Source organism: Brachycentrus maculatus, unplaced genomic scaffold (assembly GCF_059751285.1).
Source record: "Brachycentrus maculatus isolate JH-2025_06_01 unplaced genomic scaffold, ASM5975128v1 h1tg000104l, whole genome shotgun sequence".
Taxonomy (NCBI): Eukaryota; Metazoa; Arthropoda; class Insecta; order Trichoptera; family Brachycentridae; genus Brachycentrus; species Brachycentrus maculatus.
Window position 1 is genome coordinate 369,378 of NW_028280858.1, and position 19,356 is coordinate 388,733.

Sequence of the window (19,356 nt, forward strand, 5' to 3'; positions counted from 1 at the left end):
GGAAAAGACAAAACTTACACCACTTGTTAGAAATTAGGTGATTTTATTTATGAGAGGTTTATTTTACATTGAAAAATAGTTTGTTTCCTTTATTATGGCAAAATCATGCAATAAAAAAAATATGGATACACAAATGAGCTAGATTAGTACCTACTTATCGGGAAACTGATTTTTTCATGTTTTGAATGTGAGGTTTCTTATCTTTGTACATGGCAATACTTCTATTGTCAATTTAAATATGGCGAAGTTCATTGCACTGTTTACGTCAACCTAAAATTTTAAATGTACTTTTAAAATGGTTTCCTTTCGAATTTTGAAGAAATATTATAGCAGTGTGTGGAACTATCGTGTAAAATTATTAAAATGATAAGTGGTTGCTTATTCAAAAGTGAATAAATCAACATCGAAATGTTTACTAAAAAGTCGCATCAAGACGTCAAAAAATCATCTGTAAAGATACAGGATTCTAAAAAAGACTCCGCAACCAGGTTGAAGCATCTGAAGATCGTTTTAGGTTGGTTGAAATAATATTATTTTCTTTATTTGTACACTTTAAACGTCTTATTATCGATACCTAGTCCGAAGTGGGCGTTTTCATATCAGGAAGTCACCCAATTCACATGCTCTTTATTAGTCACCCACTTTTCTACCTGTGCATTACCATAACTGTTATTTCGTACGCATATAAAAATATTATCATTCCGCACTCGTATGTTTATAAACCTTTCTTTGCGTGTTATATTTTGAATAATTATTTAGGACGTTTTCTTAATTTATGACTTTCAAAAGTTGTAAACAAAGATCCCTATGTTTACTTTGATTGGCCAATAAAGATAAGAGTAAGCCTACCATCCTACGCTTGGAAATAAACAGGTACTTGACTTACGTTTTGTGCAATTTATTTAATTATAACTTTTGTTACAGATCACTTTGACACTGAGGAGGCGAAGTCATATTTTGAAACAAACTTCAGCCATGTATACTTCATCCTTTATGACAACTTTGTGCAAGCTGAGACTAACCTTCGACAAAGAGGTAACTAATTTTACTATGCAATATTTAATCAGTCCCAGAACACTAGAACTCCTGAAGATTATTTCGACGGCCTCTGCGTAAAGTATTCTGTCTGCAAATCTATTACTTTACAGGAGAGAGCTTAGAAGATTTTTTCACGTATTCTTTTTTATTGATTAACGGTTTTATCTGAAATTCTAAACTAGTATTATTCATTCAAAAACACGATAAAATAATGTATTAAATCCTTTTAAAACTTTATGCTTTGTCAAAATTAAGTAGTTAGCATTTTAGGAGTTCAGTTCATTTCGAAAATTCGATATAGATAGCATTTTATACGCCTGAAAACTAGGCGTAATTTATTTTGTTATTATTTTTGTTTGTTTATATTTGTAGATAACGGTCAGTTGATAACATACACCAAATATCTCAAAATTGACAAAAATGTAGTTAGAGCACTTTACGTAGGGCATGTCGATTTTGTCCTATATAATGATTGAAATGCGGTAAAAGACCTTAGTTATTTTCACTTTGAGCTATTTGTTTTTATCAATATTAAATTACAACTGAACCATTCATCATATCAATCTAATGTATTTTTTATTATTTTAATAGATTTTTAGTACATTTTTAAGTATTAGTATTATAATTTTCAAAGGTTTTCTTACATAATAATAAAAAAATTGGCCGTGCAGCACCGTACACGTAATAAATGTGAAACTTAATGAATAAAAATTCAGAATAAGAAAAATTTTGATAGAAAGAGCATCTCAAAAGAAATACAGAATACAAAATTTGCAAAAAAAATATTCTGTTTATTCAATATTTACACTGATTGGTCCTTCAATTGGTTTTACTGATATTAATGGTTTGTGTTTACTGAAATATGAGATATGTGTCCGTGATTTGATATTTTTGAGATAACGAGAAAAAATAACTCTTAACGGATATAATCAAACAATTACAGGACACAAATGTTTAAAAAAAAAAGTAATATAAATAATCACAAAACACAATGAAAAATATTACTATTGTAATGCGTAGCACCTCAGCTGTTCATATATATATAGGATCTTACGTGTGCATCTATATTATTCTATCGTTGTATATATGTCACTCTCTTTTGCTCCACTCCTGTGGCATATGAACATATTATGGTCATCAAGAGTATGTCATTTTTAAAAATCAGAAATATAAATTGTATTTCAGGTTTAAAAGTTTTATTACTTTTGAATTAATATTGTCATTAATATCCCAGATTATCTTATTTCCCACATTACGCAAGTAATTAATCAGATTTTTAAAATTATAATGTCAAATCAACAATATTTTCAAGTGTATTCCGTAATTATTTTGACATACTCATGACACTTGTGACACATATCTGATAAATCGTTAAATTCTTTATTCCGTTAGTCAATTTTGCTTATCAGCTATTAAGAGCTGGTACTTTTTTTACCTTATCAGTTAATCCATAGCTTTCTGTCAAGTATCAAAATTTCACATGCGGCTATTTCTCTGCCAAAATATTTTTTATACATTAAATTAATTATAAATCAATTTATTATATATCTAAGCTAATAAAGCCCCTGTGGTTTTATTTTTTTAAATATATAATGAAACATCATACAATGCTTTTAATCTACATAAAATACGTTTTATTAACCTGTCTTGTCATTGGTCAACAATTTCCTCGCAATGCAAAATAGCTGTCACAAAAAAAATAACAGTATTATCAGAATCATACTTTAATCTTTAATAATAAAATATGGGATTCTACGAAGTAAACTTCTATTCAGTAAATACAAAATTCATTTTATTGACCTAATTTTAATACTATATTTCAATTTGGCTACTTATATTTTTAACATAAAAATTTATGTTAGTATTATCAATGATTGCAAAATGCATTTGCACTCGGTTGTTTCCTTGTCAAACATTTCTATTGGCATACTTTTTCCAGCTGGTATACTTTTAAACTTCTTTAAATTTCATGAAATTTGTTGATAAACAAAATTTTTGTTTAGTTGAATTATGTCATGATATAAAAAAAGTTATGAAAAGTATAGTGATAATAATGTATTATCTGTAGTATTTCATTTAAAAAAAATCATCCATGACTACTTTCAACTGCCAGTTTTTTACAGGCTTACTTTAATATCAAAACTACACATGTACTTATGAGTATAGTATAGAGTTTAGACAACTAATCTATCTATAACATTTGATGGAATGTTGACCACAGGTCGTATTTGATTACTATTTGAGAAATGTTTTTCTATATTTGTTTAACATTATGTTAGTTCGAAATTTAAAATGTGATTTGGTTGTTGTGTTACGGTAACTCTCATTTTTGCTATCTTTCATATGCATTTACTTATTTAAACATAATTATATTACTAACCATATAAGTTTCAGCCATTTTATTTATTCATTAGTATATTTATTATTTCCATAATTTTTGTATTGTTATTATTATTACTTCGTCGATATTAAATATCTGTAAATGATTTATAATATTTCTAATCATATATTTATTTTATTTTTAACAAACAGAGCTGTCATTTCATTTGGGTGAGTGGTACATATTTATCCTGTAAGAATGTTCAATTTTGCATGGTTTAGTGCTGATTTTTAGATAGATTTTTTTTATAGTCGAAATATATTTCACACTATTTTAATTTAACCTTTTTTCTTGTCAAGTCTTAAATCAACACAGTATTAATTCCGACAACATTGAGTAGTGAACTACAGTAAAACACTAACGCGCTTATTCTCCAAGGATTGCAATGGCCAGTAATTGGGACAAGTATTTGAATAATAATAATAATAATAAAACCCTTATCCGCACCCCAATGGTGCATAGGGCACTGTGTCGTATAAACGCAGTGTTATCATGATCGTTTTACTTATGAAGGAAAGGTGATCAGCCCTCCGCTTCAGGTACCAGTCCATGGTAATATTGAATAAATATTGCAATGAAAAAATCACTTATATTTATTTTTACCCCCCTTGGGAATCGAACCCGGGACCTCCAGAACGGTAGCCGAGCGTGCTGACCATTACACTACGGAGGCGGACAAATATAATGGAAATTTGAATTTGGACGGAGTATTTGAATATAATGGAAATTTGCCGGCCTATTTGCATGAGAGGTTTATAGCAATAGGCAGGAGGAAGATAGCCCTCTCACAACTTTCACAGACTCTGTGGGTGTACATCCTGGTTTATCCAGAATATATTAAGGTTTCTATCCGACCGACTGCCAAATTCAACAACACTCTTTGAACAATTTTATTTATATCCATTTTTTTAGATTTTAACATACTTTAATATAATTATAATTTTTGAGTCATGTAATATTTTGTATAGAAGAATTGAAGCGAATTTATTATTATTTTTTCAAATCAAAGCAAAATTTTAATTGTCATATTCAAATTAATCAGGTTTTAATGGTTGTAGCATTTGTTTGTAAATTTTACTGGATAAAGTTTTTGATTATTTTTCTGCATGCAATGGACTTTTATTAGTCTGATCTTAAAAATCTAAAATCATAAATCATTATTATTTCCTTTTTCCATCCGTTGAAAATATGCACACATAGTTTTACCTAAATAGGTCATTATTCAATGCCTTGAAGGAGTTAGATTTTGCATAATTCACCTTCATAGTGCAGTGTAAGCACATTTGTTAAGTGTTTTTGTAAAACAATAATATTAAGTGCATTACCTGCAAATTGTCACTTAATCATTCACATCATTGATGCAATGCCGTGGCTCGGTCATCATTTAGATAATAGGAAGATAATTATAATACTAAAAAATAATGTTTAATATTGTATTATTTTACTTTGGCATTGCGGAAATAATGAGTTTATTTTAGACTTGGCATAACACCTGAAAATAATATTACAAAAATTATCTAAATTTTCATACTGAAATTCTGATAAAAAATGTGATTTTATTCTAATCATACAGAGCTGTCCTTTCATTTGGGTGAGTGGTTTGAACAGTTTCTTTATAAGCATGAAAAAATGTGTTTCCTATTGGTATGTATATTTTTCCCTTTGTAGCTAAATTCATTGTACCTCACACATTTAATTTATGCAGATTACATAACAATATGTCTGCCATCCGTTATTTACTTTTTACATTGGATTGTACCAATAAAAGGGTTTGGCAGTATTAAGCTAAGGAGACAAGAAACGTTTTGGGAAAGAAATATGGATAGCTGGGCATTCACAGGTTCATTCATCCGGTTGTTTATACAATCACTTTATACGCTGAAACATTCTTCATTCTGCCCATGATTGAATATCCATACCATTTGATTTTTTGGCAACACCATATATTCCATTTTGTATATTAGTTCCGCTCTCTGAAATTTCAATGTGAAGTCGGAAATATAGCAGGAAATAGTGGGATTCTTTCTAACCCCAAAAAGTTTCATGAATTGATTCGGCAGTCAATTTGTGGTAAAATCTATCCATTTTTAGTTTATGTTTTACTGAATGATGGAAGTTTAACTTCTGAAACATGTAGTCTATAATAAAACTCAAGTGGTAAAAAACGAAGTGTTTTCTTTAATCATTGTAACATGTCTTACTACAAAGTTAATGCCGAAACAATAAAAAAAATATGTTTTACTTAGTAAATACCACTATTTCTTAAAATCTACTGTGACACATGTTTCGATGCATTCTGCGGATTCGGCAGTCACTTTGTGGTAAAATCTATCCATGTTTAATTTAAGTTTTACTTAGTAAATACCACTATTTCTTAAAATCTACTGTGACACATGTTTCGATGCATTGCGCGGAATGCACGAAAACACGTGTCACAGTATATTTTAAGAAATAGTAGTATTTACTAAGTAAAGCTTACATTAAAAATACCCAAAAAAGTTATTTTGTTCTGTTGAGATATCTTTAAAAAAATCTTGATTACAACACCAAGGTGATTTAATCCAAAGATTTAGACACAATAATCTGTAAAATTGGGAATATTATTCTCCATTAAATTATGCATTTACAAGTGTGCATTGTAATCTCTTCTTTTTTTAAATCGTCATGTGGATACTATGGTACCTTTCTTGGCTCATAATATAAAAAATAAAATAAAATGTGAGTTAAAACACATATGTACATAATTCTAACATTTTTATTTTTATGAATTTGATGAATTCACATTTTAAGCAATTATTTTTGGTCAAACTTATTGTATTCAAAGAAAGGCTACCATAGGGAGCGTTTGTTGGTGATTTTTGCCAGAATGAAGATGATATATAGTTGTATTAATGTTATATATATTTTCCATATATTTCCAATTAGTTTATTTACTTACTATTTATATGTATATGTATTGCATAAATAAATTAATAAATGTATGCAACATTGTAAAAAATCATTATAAACTAAATGACTAACAAGTAAATACATATCGCTCACTCCTTTCAAGAACGTCATAAATCAAAAAACTTGGTTTTCCAGGAGAACGTTTTTAAAGTTTAAAAATATAATACAATGTATTAAAAATAAATATCAAGCCACTTATTGAACTTTTTACTGTGCAACAGATCTTTTTAGGTAAAACTGAAGGTTTTTTCTCCATTTGAAAAATATTTAGTATATTTAAAAAAATAATTAAACAATACCTTTTCTTCGAAATGCAAAAACAACACTTTCCGCCCTGTAGCGGTTAAATATTATGTTAAAAATATGCCTCTTTTTCTGGGATATAGTACATTTTCTGGGCATTCCGAAAACATGCACAACTGAAAATTTACGATTTTTGATTTATGACGTTCTTGAAAGGAGTGAGCGATATATAACCTCCTTTTTATGCCGTGCGCATAATACTGCAAATCAAAGGAAATGCCGACTTAATTGAGAGCATCCGGTTCCCAGACATACAAAGTAGGGGTGTCAGTAATAAACAAATATTTTTTTTAGTCATGTAATATATTTATTATATTTGTATCAAGTTATTGCATATTGTTGATTACCGCTGACACGTAAAAATGTACCTATATGAAGAATATCAAAGCTTTACACCATTTACTTTTTACGGAAACAAAATTGGTTTATTAAACTTTGTTTTTCATGTTTCTCTTTTTAGTTTTTTAGAAAATCATATTTTTTTTAAATATTATAACTAATAGTATGATATAAAAGATCATTTAATTCTAAATATTGATGTATAACTGATTGAAGAAAAAAAACATAAATGAGTCGATATTTTTTGCACAATCCTGAAGGAATCCTTAATATACTGTCCAAAATTTAACTGATACTTTTAAAAATCATGAAGTCAGGCCTGGTATTTCTCGCTAGAGTAGCGAAAGCTGATATATCAGATTTTGGTAACCAAAGGGTTAAACTCAAACGCAATTAACAAAATCTCATTCTTGTGCATGTGATATGGTGCATGATGCATGTGACTGTAACAGTTTTATTTTTTAAATTAAAATTTCTTGTAATTTAAACACATTTTATGGTACGGATAATTTTGTTACGATATTTATTTTTCTGTTGACTCATATTTGCAGTAAGGTATCGTCATTCAAATAATTAACTCCAATTTAACATGCGTGTGTGAGAAATAGAAACATTTTTATTTTACACTATATCGATAATGCAATTATAAATATTATGCCTTACCTGCTATGCAGCATTTTTCTTATGAAAACAATTTGCACACGTTTTATTACTATTACTCACATTAATTTATTTATCTTCATTAGAATGCGTTTATGATTTTTGCAATAGTTAACAAAATACTAACTTATTGTATTTATGTGTTCAAATTACTTTTTGTATTAATTTTAAATCAAACACAGATTTTTTGAGTCTACTAAGTTGTATTTTATTAACAAAAACACATAAAAAATTATATTGTGACAATTGTTTCGCCTTGTTAGGGCATTATCAAACGAATGTCATTCGTTTGATAATGCCCTAACAAGGCGAAACAATTGTCACAATATAATTTTTTACGTGTTTTTGTTAATAAAATACAACTTAGTAGACTCAAAAAATCTGTGTTTGATTTAAAATTAATACATAAATTAAAATAGAGTTCTACAAATAAAACGCCAAATCAATAAATAAATATATTCAAATTACACTATTTTATTAGTATATTGCTTCATTTAAATATAAATAATTTTAAAAAATACTCGGAAGTTATAAAATATTACATGCTTACTATTATGAAGTAATATTATGTATATAAAATAGGTATATCAATAGCTAAATGCATATCAAAGATGGAAAACTCCACATTCAATATATATATATATATAAAGGGTCCGCCATCTAAAGTTTTTTTTTTCAACTAGTGCTTATTTCGTGAATGGTAACACTTAGCTCATGTCTGATTTGACAGATAATTAGTTTTATCCTTCCGCTGAGCGAATATGGTTGTGTATACGCTTGAACAACGCTGGGAAATATTGCGACATTACTTTGAAAATCATGGTAATGTTGCAGAATGTGTGCGAAAATTGCGTACGGTTTTTGGAAGAAGAGAAGCACCGTCAGCTCCGTATGTTCGTTATCTTGTGAAAAAAGTGAAAGAAACTGGCATCCTCATCGATAAACCAAAGCGTGAAAAGCCAAAAACAGTGCGTACACCCGAGAATATCGATGTTGTGGCAGAAAGTGTGCGTGAAGCGCCATCAACATCAATTCACCGTCGTTCTCAACAATTGAACATTTCGGAGACATCATTGAGACGAATTTTGCATAAAGACCTTGGTATGACGCCATACAAAGTCCAATTGGTTCAGGAGTTGAAGCCAACTGACCATCCAATGCGTTTTCGCTTCGCTGAGTGGGCCTGCGATCGACTTACAGAAGATGCCGATTTTGCCAAAAAAATCATCTTTTCGGATGAAGCTCATTTTGATCTTGGCGGGTATGTAAACAAGCAAAATTGTCGTATTTGGGGCACAGAAAACCCGCACGCATACATTGAAAAGCCGGTACACCCAAAACGAGTCACTGTTTGGTGCGGATTTTGGTCCAGAGGCATAATTGGGCCATTTTTCTTTGAAAATGAGCAAGGAGTGGCCGTTACAGTCAATGGCGATCGTTATCGGGCCATGTTGAACGGATTTTTGTTCACAAAAATTGAAGAGGAGGATATTGGCAACATTTGGTTTCAACAGGACGGCGCTACGTGCCACACAGCCGAAGCTACACTCGATGTTTTGCGCCCTTTTTTCAAAAAAAAAAAGTTATTTGGCGGACCCTATATATATATATATATATATATATATATATATATAGTGTACAACATCCAAGAAAAATTAGAAACTTTATTTCCTTTATCGATTTCTAATCACCTCATCATTTTGCTTTGTTGCTGAATTAAATAATAATTAAATTAAGTATAAATTAGATCATTTTTTTTGGTTACGAAATTAGATCATCAATATACGTTGTTGCTAGCTGAATTAAATCATTATTAAAAATAAAAGGGTCTCTGTTTAATAAAAGCTTTCTGAGATTAACCATAGATGCTGCCCAAACTAAAACATGAAGCGACATAAGATTTATGATAAATGTATGAGCTCCAATAATTTAGTTTTATGGTTGTCATACATAGGTAGAAGGGTGAATGTTTATAAATTTGTGAATTTGTATAAAGTGATCATTTAACCAACCTATTTCAGGTCCTAACACCCAGACTTCCATATTCTTCTTCATCTATGTTAAGATGTCAAAATGTATTCATAATTACTTAACCCGATGGTTGCCAGAGACGAGATATCTCGGCAAATGGCGGAGTGCCCGTATGGCCAGAGACGAGATATCTCGTCAGTACTTTTGATGACGTATTACTCCGCAGTTTTAACTCATATTGACAATCTGTCAAAAACGGAACATACATTGCCATCAGTTGAAGTTGTCACAAAATATTTTATAAAGTTTTTAAATACTTTTAAGTGATTTATCGGTATCACTTTCAGCTGACAGTTGACAGATGTCATTAGGGCTACCACTCAAACCACTTGAAATATTGATTATTTTAATCGATTGTTTTGAACGCCAGGGGTTTTTATTTTGCTCAATTTTTTTGTGTTTTTCTTATTATTTTAAAATATTCCATTGATAAATAATAGTTGTGTGTTAATATTAAATTTAATAAAAACTTGCGTGTGCGACTTAGTGTGACAACCCTGAAAATTTGAAACTGGTTTAACTTCAAGAATAAAACTCTAACAATCGATGCGGGATATAATATTTGGTAAGTAAATTATAATTCAATAAAAACAACAAAAAAAAAAATCTTTAGACAACTTTTTTTTTCAAAAAAATACTTGGCCTGTTGAGCACTGCGGCGTAATTTATTTGCGGCTATGAAAAGGTTAAATAAACTCTTGATTGGTTAGAAATTATTGCTTCCCGGTTCTAGAAATACCCAGCTAATGTAGGTTATAAATTTACAAGCCTCTGATATGGTTTCCTGCCATTTTTGAAAATGATTCTGTTTTTTTTTTGGTGTCACTAAAATATTGATTTAAAAAAATATATTTGCTAAGCACATCTTAATATGGTGGTGCCCCAGCTTGATGCGAATTTATAAGCAAACATTTTCATATACATATACAGTGGTGGCCAAATGAATTAGGCACCCCCTAAAGAATGTGTTTGGATTGTATCGTATTTTGATGGATTTTACCTACTATTTATTACCTGCTATCCCGACATACGACAGGGGCGTGGTTTATTCGAAAACTCATTTTTTACTAATTTCAAGGGTCAGTTTTATACGTGAAACATTGCTCTCTGAATGTGTTATAGGTGCATTTCGTGATTATGCCAAGAGATGTCTCTGCATGTCTGCATTTCCCAATATTGACACTGCCAAAAACACTTGACTTTGACAAGTAAATTGAGCAGGATAGGATAGAATAATAAGTCTATAAGCCCGCCAATGTACTTATTTACTTTCTGTACATGAAATTTTAATAAATAAAAATAAATATAAATATATAGGCTCAAAGACTATAACAGTAACTGCGGGGCCACAACCCAACTCTTATATTTTTAATACTGAAAATAATAACATCAGTAAAAGATCTGCGTTTAATGACCATAATGAATGAATACTGAAAGATAAGTAAAATCTAATACAGTAAATTCTTACGATTATTTTATTTGCTCAAAGGCAAATTCAAATCATATTATAAATAAGTGTAATATGTGTATTTTTATTGAATAATATTTGAATTTGGCAGTTCACAAGGCTGGAAGAGAGGAGTTGGAGGGAGTCCTCGTGCTGCTGGAGAAAGTGCTGTGTCTGCTGCCCGAGCTGCTCGGCAGGAGATGGCAGCTCCACTCCCTCACGGGGATATTCTCCAAACTCTTGCACAAGGGGAACAGTCAGAGGCTGAGGGCAGAAGCCATGAGGTAAGACCATCAAAGGTTAACAGTCAATCACATTTTTAGTTTTGAACCAACATTTGTTACTGGAACTGCATTTTATATGATTAAACAACTATATACAACATTTTTATTATTAATAAAAATGAAAATGGTATTTTCCGGCGTTTCTCATGTGTGTGATTGAAATCCAGGATTTGGACCTCACATACTAATATAAGAGTTTCTGCTTAGTAAAAAGCTTCTTTACATCTCACCAATAGATGTCTCTAGTGAAGTTCTAGTGATTCAAGAACAAGGTTTCTAAATTGGTTCATATATATAGAACATCCAAGAATTTTAGTAGTGTGGTTGTCACTCACTATTATTTTATTTGACCAGTGACAAGATTTTGTCGTTACCAAAGTCATCAAGACTGCTGAAATTTTATACAGGTGTAAAAAAAGGTTTCCAGTGTTTTAAGGAATACAAGATGAGGCAGACCAAGTTTAACCAATTGAAAACCCTAAATCGCTTTTTTTTTACTTTTCTTTCAAATGTTCGAAAATGATTCAAATTTAGAAAGCAGTTAGCACACTAGATGAGAAAGGTATTTTTACCTTGTGCGCCGGCCTCCTTTCCATGTCAGAAATGAAGGAATTACATATTTAATGTTTTTATATGAAAATTATATACAATTATCAAATCCGGTCGCCAGCGGTCTGCAGGCGTAAAAAACACCTATCATAGTTTGTTAACTGATTGTTTTCTGCATGAACACAAGTTTTCAGAATATGCCTCCATTTTAAGTGAAGTAAAGAATGGTCCTCAAACTCTTCATACTTAAGCAATTGAGTACCAAGACTACACCGCAGCATCATTTCTTTAAGATCTACTGTCATTATTTTGTAAAGCTTTAGGGACAAAGGCCACCTTAGCTTTTCCCCGGATGCAAATATTTATGTTTGTGGATACATCAATTTTATTAATCTGTTAACTGGGCGGTCCGCTGTCCAATGGCGCAACTTGTAACAGGCGCGAACTCTTTCACTAGGACGTGTCAGTACTGCTCACCCAGAACATGTCTACCACTCTCAATAGCGAAATGATACTGATTCACTCCTTGTCTTAAATTCATGTCGCGACATGTATGGATGACTAATACCTTTGTTGTTGGAAAAATATATGTCCCGCCCGTTCCAGGGCGCAACATATATTTCAAGGACGTATTCATATGTCCTACCCGTACCTGATATTGTTTACGTTTGACGTATTTATGCGTCCCGCCCGGTTAACAGGTTAAATACATAAAATTTTTACTTTTGTAGGTATTTCCTTCTATGGTATCAAGCACTGGGTGACAATGCGCCGGCAGAGGTACATTACATGTTCGCCACCCTCGTCCCTGGCTTCCCGGACCCGAAGATATCTTCCTCCAGGTCTGTGGCCGCCTCCGCTCTCGGCACCACCCTCAAGGACATCCCGCAAGAAACAGCCGAATACAACTTGGCCAACATCCTCCAGCACCCAAACTTCTCCACGGAATCCGCACCTAACAAAAAAGTTTCCGTCTCCCCCGAACAACAGTCCACCGGGTTTCTCGGAAAGCTGGCGAATGTTTCCGCGTCAATATTTCACGATACCAACGTATTGAATCCGGTGCAGAATGTTGAAATCTACCCCTTGCTGCCGGCGAGCGGGCACGAAAAGCTGGTAGAAAATGAATCGAAATACTTTCTGGAGGTTCTGCTGGAAGGGATGGCCGCCACAGTCACTAAGACGCAGTGGAGGGACCGCTCGCATAACAAGGCCATGAAGACATTTGCTTTCCTGCTCGAGAAATTCAAGCAGTACTATCTCCCCTACATCTGTCCGCAGTTTGATCACAATAGTTCCCTCTATAGTCCTAATCTTGGTGAGTACACCATTATATTCCATTACAATATTCTTCTTATTTATAATTTTATTTTTTTCAAAAACAATCTGCAAAAACTTTATTTTAAAAGCTTGTCTGCAGATAGGATATTGAGGATTGGGAAGGAAATGTGAAAAATACATCACAAACACCCAGACCAATTGGTTTCGCCACAGTACGAAACTAAACAACAACAAAAAAAACTAATAGCTCGAAGGACCTTGTGTGTGAACAAACAAGTGGGACCGATGGTTTCGCCACAGTGCGAACTAAATTATTTGAGGACCAGGTGTCTTCAAATAAAATGGCCACCACGTGGCACCGACACGTACGTTAGAAATACAGAGAGAATCTCGTATTCTCCCTGTTACAGAGAGGAAGATTCTAAACCAATGAAATGTAGTGATCGTTATTGGAGTCGTGAAATCCCTTCAAGTTAGTTCGATGATGTATCATCGGAACCTTCAAGACAAAGGGGCGGCGATTCCGACAATGCTAACACTACACATGAAATAAAAGAACTGACCTCGTATGCTCATTTGATAATTGATCCAGCGCTAGGATCAGGGTGATTTTCTCTTGATTGGTTATCCTTTGGTCAGTGGCACAATAAAACGAGTAGCAGAGTACTACGACACGTCCGTCGCAGAGTATGGAAAAAATGCTACTGACGGGTTCTTTGGTTTTAATTGGGGTCTGGCGAACTCACACTTGAATTCGTTCCAATTTCAAAAATGTGCGAGCAGATACCGGCCAAACCACCAATTGAAAATAAATATATCTTGAATTCATTTTGCAATTGGCGGGAATCGAACCCGCTATGCCTGTTTCGCAGTCGAGCATCTACTCAACTATAGCACAGCCCTTGTCTAACCCTTATCTACACCCAATTGTGCATAGGGCATTGCATCGTATAAAAGCAGTGTTATCTTGTTCGTTAAGTACATGTAGGAAAGGTGATCAGCCTTGCGCTTCAGATACCAGTCCAGGGTGATATAAATAAATATTAGACTGAAAAATCATTAATATTTATTTTAACTCTCTTGGGGATTTAACTCGGTCGATAACACTGCGTTGCTACGATGCAGTTCCCTATACACCATTGGGTGCGATACGCGTAATAAAAATAAAAATAAAAATCATACCTCGCATTTCTAATTCAGATTTGAATAATACGATGTTTTTTTTCAGATCTCCCGAGCCAACACGCTGTCTTGGAGGACGAGTTTGTCCAGTGCCGCGTGATCCTGATCAAGTGGGTGGCCAACTACGCGCACGTGACCAAGCGCCTCGGGGAGGGGCCCGCGGCGCCCTCCTCCCTGTCCTCGGGCCACTCGAGCGGCGCGCCCCCGACGCCCGCGCCCTCCGCGGCCACGCTCTCCTCGCTGGCCGGTCACAGCGAGGAGGAGCAGTCCTTCACGGTCAGCACGGCCGGAGACATCTACCGGGGCTCCAACCTGGACCACAATATGGCACACCCCAGTCTTGATTCCAGTGAGTTGTAATTTTCTTCTTCCTCTCTTAATAGATCCATTGATCGATTTTAATCTGAGCTCTTGTCTGTATTTTTTTCAATTTAAAGATGTGTGTTTTAAAACTTCTTCGTGTCGTGTCAGGTCCCTCTGACGTGGACTATCACTTGAGAGTAATTGTCCTTGTCTTACAGTCCTAAACAGCGCCCGGACAAAGTAAAAATAAATTGATTTTTTTACTCTAATATATATTTTATAATATCCTAGACTGGTACTGGTACTTGAAGTTCAGGATTGATCACCTTGCCTTCATTTAAGTAAAGATCAAAATAACACTGCATCAATGCGATGCGATGCCCTACGGTTGGGTTAAGAATATGAGAAATGATATTAACATACTGTACCTAAATAGCCAAATGTGCTAAAAATTCCGTTATAGATAAAATTATAAATAAAGTATAGTTCTATAAAATATCACTGATCGAATTTTTAGTTACTTGTCTTACAGGGGAGATCTTTTTTCCCTCTTGAAAAAACATACGCAGTAGATTTTTAATATGTTCAATATACATCATTCAACATTTACTAATTTTTGATCTTCTGTGTGGGAAAGTGATACCTTATTTATATTTGATACATATTTTCTTTCTGATACAAAAAAATATATCAAAAATTTTTGTTAACAAATTTATCACATTATTGCCAGATTTTCTTTAAGTATTCAAAATAATTTTGAAAATATTTACACATGTTATCTAAAAATAAAACACTTTTAAAAATAATAAACGAAAAGTAAATAAATAATATCCCGGAAACATGTCTTATGTTAATACATATGTATTTACATAATGTAATATTTTCGAATACAAACAAATAATGCAAGGCATGGCAAAGTAAAAAAAAATTAATGTAAATTTTAAAAGTAAAATAAATTTTGTTGAATACAATGCATTGCATTGCTTTACTTTTAGCAAAATAATATTTTAAAACTTCCCATATCTCTTTATGATAATTTGTTTTGTACAGATGAATCGAGCAGCGAAGAGCTGTCCAGTTTAGCAGTGGTCCGGGATGTACTGAACTGTTCCCGGGAGCATGTGAACTTCATGCATGAAGTACTACGTCAAGCGTTCCTGCTCCCTTTCTCCCACTCTGCCGCCATTCGTAGAGTCATTGCTGTTTACAAGGATTGGATTCAGATGAATGTAAGAACGCGTGCAACCATTTAAACTTCTTGGAAAGTATGAATCTTTCAAACAAAATTAGTCCAAAAGGAGTATGGATGATAATGTTGGGTCGCGCTTATAATTCATGGGCTGCGACTAGTAGTCAACTTAGAGTGGCATCTTTTGACTTCTTCGCATGCCATTTTAATTTATAAATTACCTATTTGTTTTTATAAAACCAATGGCTGAAAAGCTACTAAAAATTCAACCACTTTTTTCACACAAATTGATTGAAGTAAGAAAAAACTTACTCTTTATTTAGATACGGTTTATTTTCTAAGAACTAACCTGTCAACGGGTTGAATCAAAGCATTTGCCGTTTAATGTATTTTTTTTTTAAAATAAGAATTAGTTGAATTTTTTTTGTTGAACTTAAATCTTGTGCATCAAATCTTCAACCATCTTACTTAGTTACGTAGCAATTTTTTGTTTTGTTTTGATTAAAGGGCACAATCTGAATGCTTCTGCAATTAGCAACTAATTTCATTACATATTGTATAATGCTTCAATATTTCAGGTTGTAGAAATCCCTCCATTTTTACTAGAGCATACGCACGGCAGTTCTGCCAACAGCAGCATTAGTACCATCCACGAAATAACAGCGCCACCACGGAGACTACGTAATGACTCCTACTTGGGAGCTATACACAAGGATAATATTTTAGTCAGAGCGGGGCTTCAGGTAATTATATGTGTTAAAATTTACAAAGCCTATTACATATATATTTTTATAAATCATTAAAAATATGTTTCAAAACAAATTATTTATTGTTTTGACAATAGTAAGATCATCCATTTATTACTATTTTCAGCCGTTTTATCAATTCTTGACTTGAATTATAATTTTTTAAATAATACAGTAGATAAGTGACATGTATTTATATTTGACATGAAGCATGTTCATTTGCGAGTCTATTTTTCCATAGCATCAAAGTTAAAATTGATCATTAAAAAATATTTAAAAAATTCCACTGATAATACTATATTTTTGTAATATCAATGTCTGCCTCCGTAGTTTAATAGTCAACACACTCAGCTACCATATTGGGGGTCCCGGGTTCGATTCCCAGGGGAGGGGGGTCAAATAAATATGATTGATTTTTTCCCTCTAATATTTATTCAATATTACCCTGGACTGGTGGTACCTGAAGTGGAGAGCTGATCACCTTTTCTTCATGTGTTAATGACCAAGATAACACTACGTTTATATAATTTAGTGCCTTATGCACCACCGGATGTAGATAATGGTTTGAATAAGAAGAAGAATATCAATATATTTTTAATTTTCAAACTTGTCTAGTATGTTTATAGTATATTTATTTGTTTATTTCAGAATGTGCTCCAACTGTTCATGACGCAAGCGGCCAATGTGTTCCTAGCCATGCACAGCGCCAACACGTCTGGCAGTGGAATGTCCCAGCAACACCTCCTGGAGGAGCAGACGGACACGTGCAAGCGGGTTCTCAACATATACAGATACATGGTCATGCACACCACCATGGACACGCACACTTGGTGAGTGTTCATCTTTGCAATAGACCAAGGCAATGACCCCCAACTAGAAAAGAATAGGCATTTTTCACTATCTGTATTGTATTAATTTTATTAGACTCTCTGATATATATTTTTTTTATTACAGGGAACAGTTACTTCTCGTTTTGCTGCAAATCACATCTTTGGTCCTCACCAAAGTGCCACCAAAAAGGAAACATGAATCTCTTGGTACATATATTATATTTGTTATTTTTTTTTTGCAACGGGGAAACCTAGTGCTACTTAAAATTTAATTTGATAACATTCCTCATTCGCAATAAATTTGCACTGAGTTATCCACTGAGTAGATAATCATTATTTAAAAAAAAAACTTGAAACAGTTGAACTATATTTTCCCTATTCTACTTTAAATACTTACATATGTTTAATTTTGATTCACACAATCACCATTTCGATCAAGCACATACCATCGAAAATTAAGAAATTAAAGTTTATTTTTCAAACAAATTCTAATAAATAATAACAGTCCCAGGTTTGATTTCTAAGAATTCTAAATGAATATGAGTGATTTTTATTATTTTTTATTTGGAATAAATATCTCCTTTAAAAATATGTATGTTGTATTTTGTACATACTTAGTTTGGTAGCCTATTTACAAATAACAAAATAAGTAAAACATCAATCGTCTACAGAAAATATTAAAAACTTTTTTTCATTAACTTACCTTATATCTTAATCATAAATAATCCAATTATAGGTGTGAAAGTAAATTGCTATAAATGATATTTATTGACACACATTATCTGGATAAGCTGGTTTATATGGACACTTTTATGGCACAATAAGTAGCAAAATGATTGTTTCATAATGCCTACTTCAACAGGATTAAAATTATAGATTAAAGTTAATCTGCGGAAAGTTTATAATACCGAAAAATATATATGCACAAAAAACTTATTGTATTGTGGGTTCTAGTTGAACACCTACTTAAATTAACAGAAGGGAAGCAAGATGAAAGCGGATTACTTTTAACACAGATTTATTCAGTTCTTGAAAATGACAGTCAAGAAATATTTAAGAATAATCGCGTGATTCTAATGTAAGCGCAGTTGGAGAAGGGCGTGTCGATCACTGGACGAGCAGTTACGGAATGTGACGCCCTGGTTTTTGTTCGGCCCGAGCTCGGCTGCGTTCTGCATTTCTTGCTTGCATGTTCGATTATGTTCGTTCGTTCGATTATGTTGTGGGTTGCCACAATATTCAATCGATGGTCAAAATCATTAATATTTTAATTTATAATTATATACTATTTTTTGCCTGTATATGGCAAAAAATGTTAATTCTAAAATCTCTGTTTGAATAATCCCTGTTATTTAAAGCAATTTAGCCTGAATAAAATACCCACTATTAAGCTTTGAGTTGAGTTTATGTGTTGAACCACATAAATATGACATTTCAAACTGCTTAGTGTATTTTGCCAGTTTATAGGACGTTGAAAACTTTATAATACTGCATCATTAAGTCAAAATTGCATATTTTCGAGTTAATGTTTTTTGCCAGTGCAAGCAAAAAAATTACTCTTTTTTCTGCCCAATTTACGAAAATGGTGCTACATAAAATATCCAAAATTATTATTATTTTCTAATATGCTACCTGCTATCTGCTAAACATTTAGACGTGACCAAAAAGTGTTCACTATTTTCCAATAATTGTTTAATTTTTTTTTTAATGAATGCATACTGTATAGTAATATTATTAAATCTAATTTCGTTGTGTAACTAAATGAAAGAATATATTTCTTCAGGATCGTTGCCACAAATGTCAATAATGGATCTAAAAATTATTACAATGGCAATACTTGGTCTA

At 32.5% G+C, this 19,356-nt stretch overlaps 1 protein-coding gene across 4 annotated transcripts in view; it reads left to right on the forward strand.

The window, feature by feature from the left end:
• Window positions 1-217: 217 nt before the first annotated feature.
• LOC148310186 (putative Rho GTPase-activating protein CG5521) overlaps window positions 218-19,356 on the forward strand; it is a 44,624-nt gene continuing 25,485 nt past the window's right edge. For 2 of the 4 annotated variants that reach the window (XM_088258826.1, XM_088258827.1), the window contains exons 1-10: window positions 227-514; window positions 925-1,035; window positions 3,571-3,588; window positions 11,260-11,431; window positions 12,712-13,298; window positions 14,490-14,792; window positions 15,797-15,975; window positions 16,514-16,678; window positions 17,330-17,511; window positions 17,636-17,718. In XM_088258826.1, coding sequence (XP_088114952.1) covers window positions 409-514; window positions 925-1,035; window positions 3,571-3,588; window positions 11,260-11,431; window positions 12,712-13,298; window positions 14,490-14,792; window positions 15,797-15,975; window positions 16,514-16,678; window positions 17,330-17,511; window positions 17,636-17,718 — 1,906 coding nt within the window. In that variant the 5' untranslated portion in view covers window positions 227-408. Of the gene's footprint in view, window positions 515-924; window positions 1,036-3,570; window positions 3,589-11,259; window positions 11,432-12,711; window positions 13,299-14,489; window positions 14,793-15,796; window positions 15,976-16,513; window positions 16,679-17,329; window positions 17,512-17,635; window positions 17,719-19,356 lie in introns of all 4 variants that reach the window. The other 2 variants (XM_088258828.1, XM_088258829.1) reach the window with 1 other exon arrangement.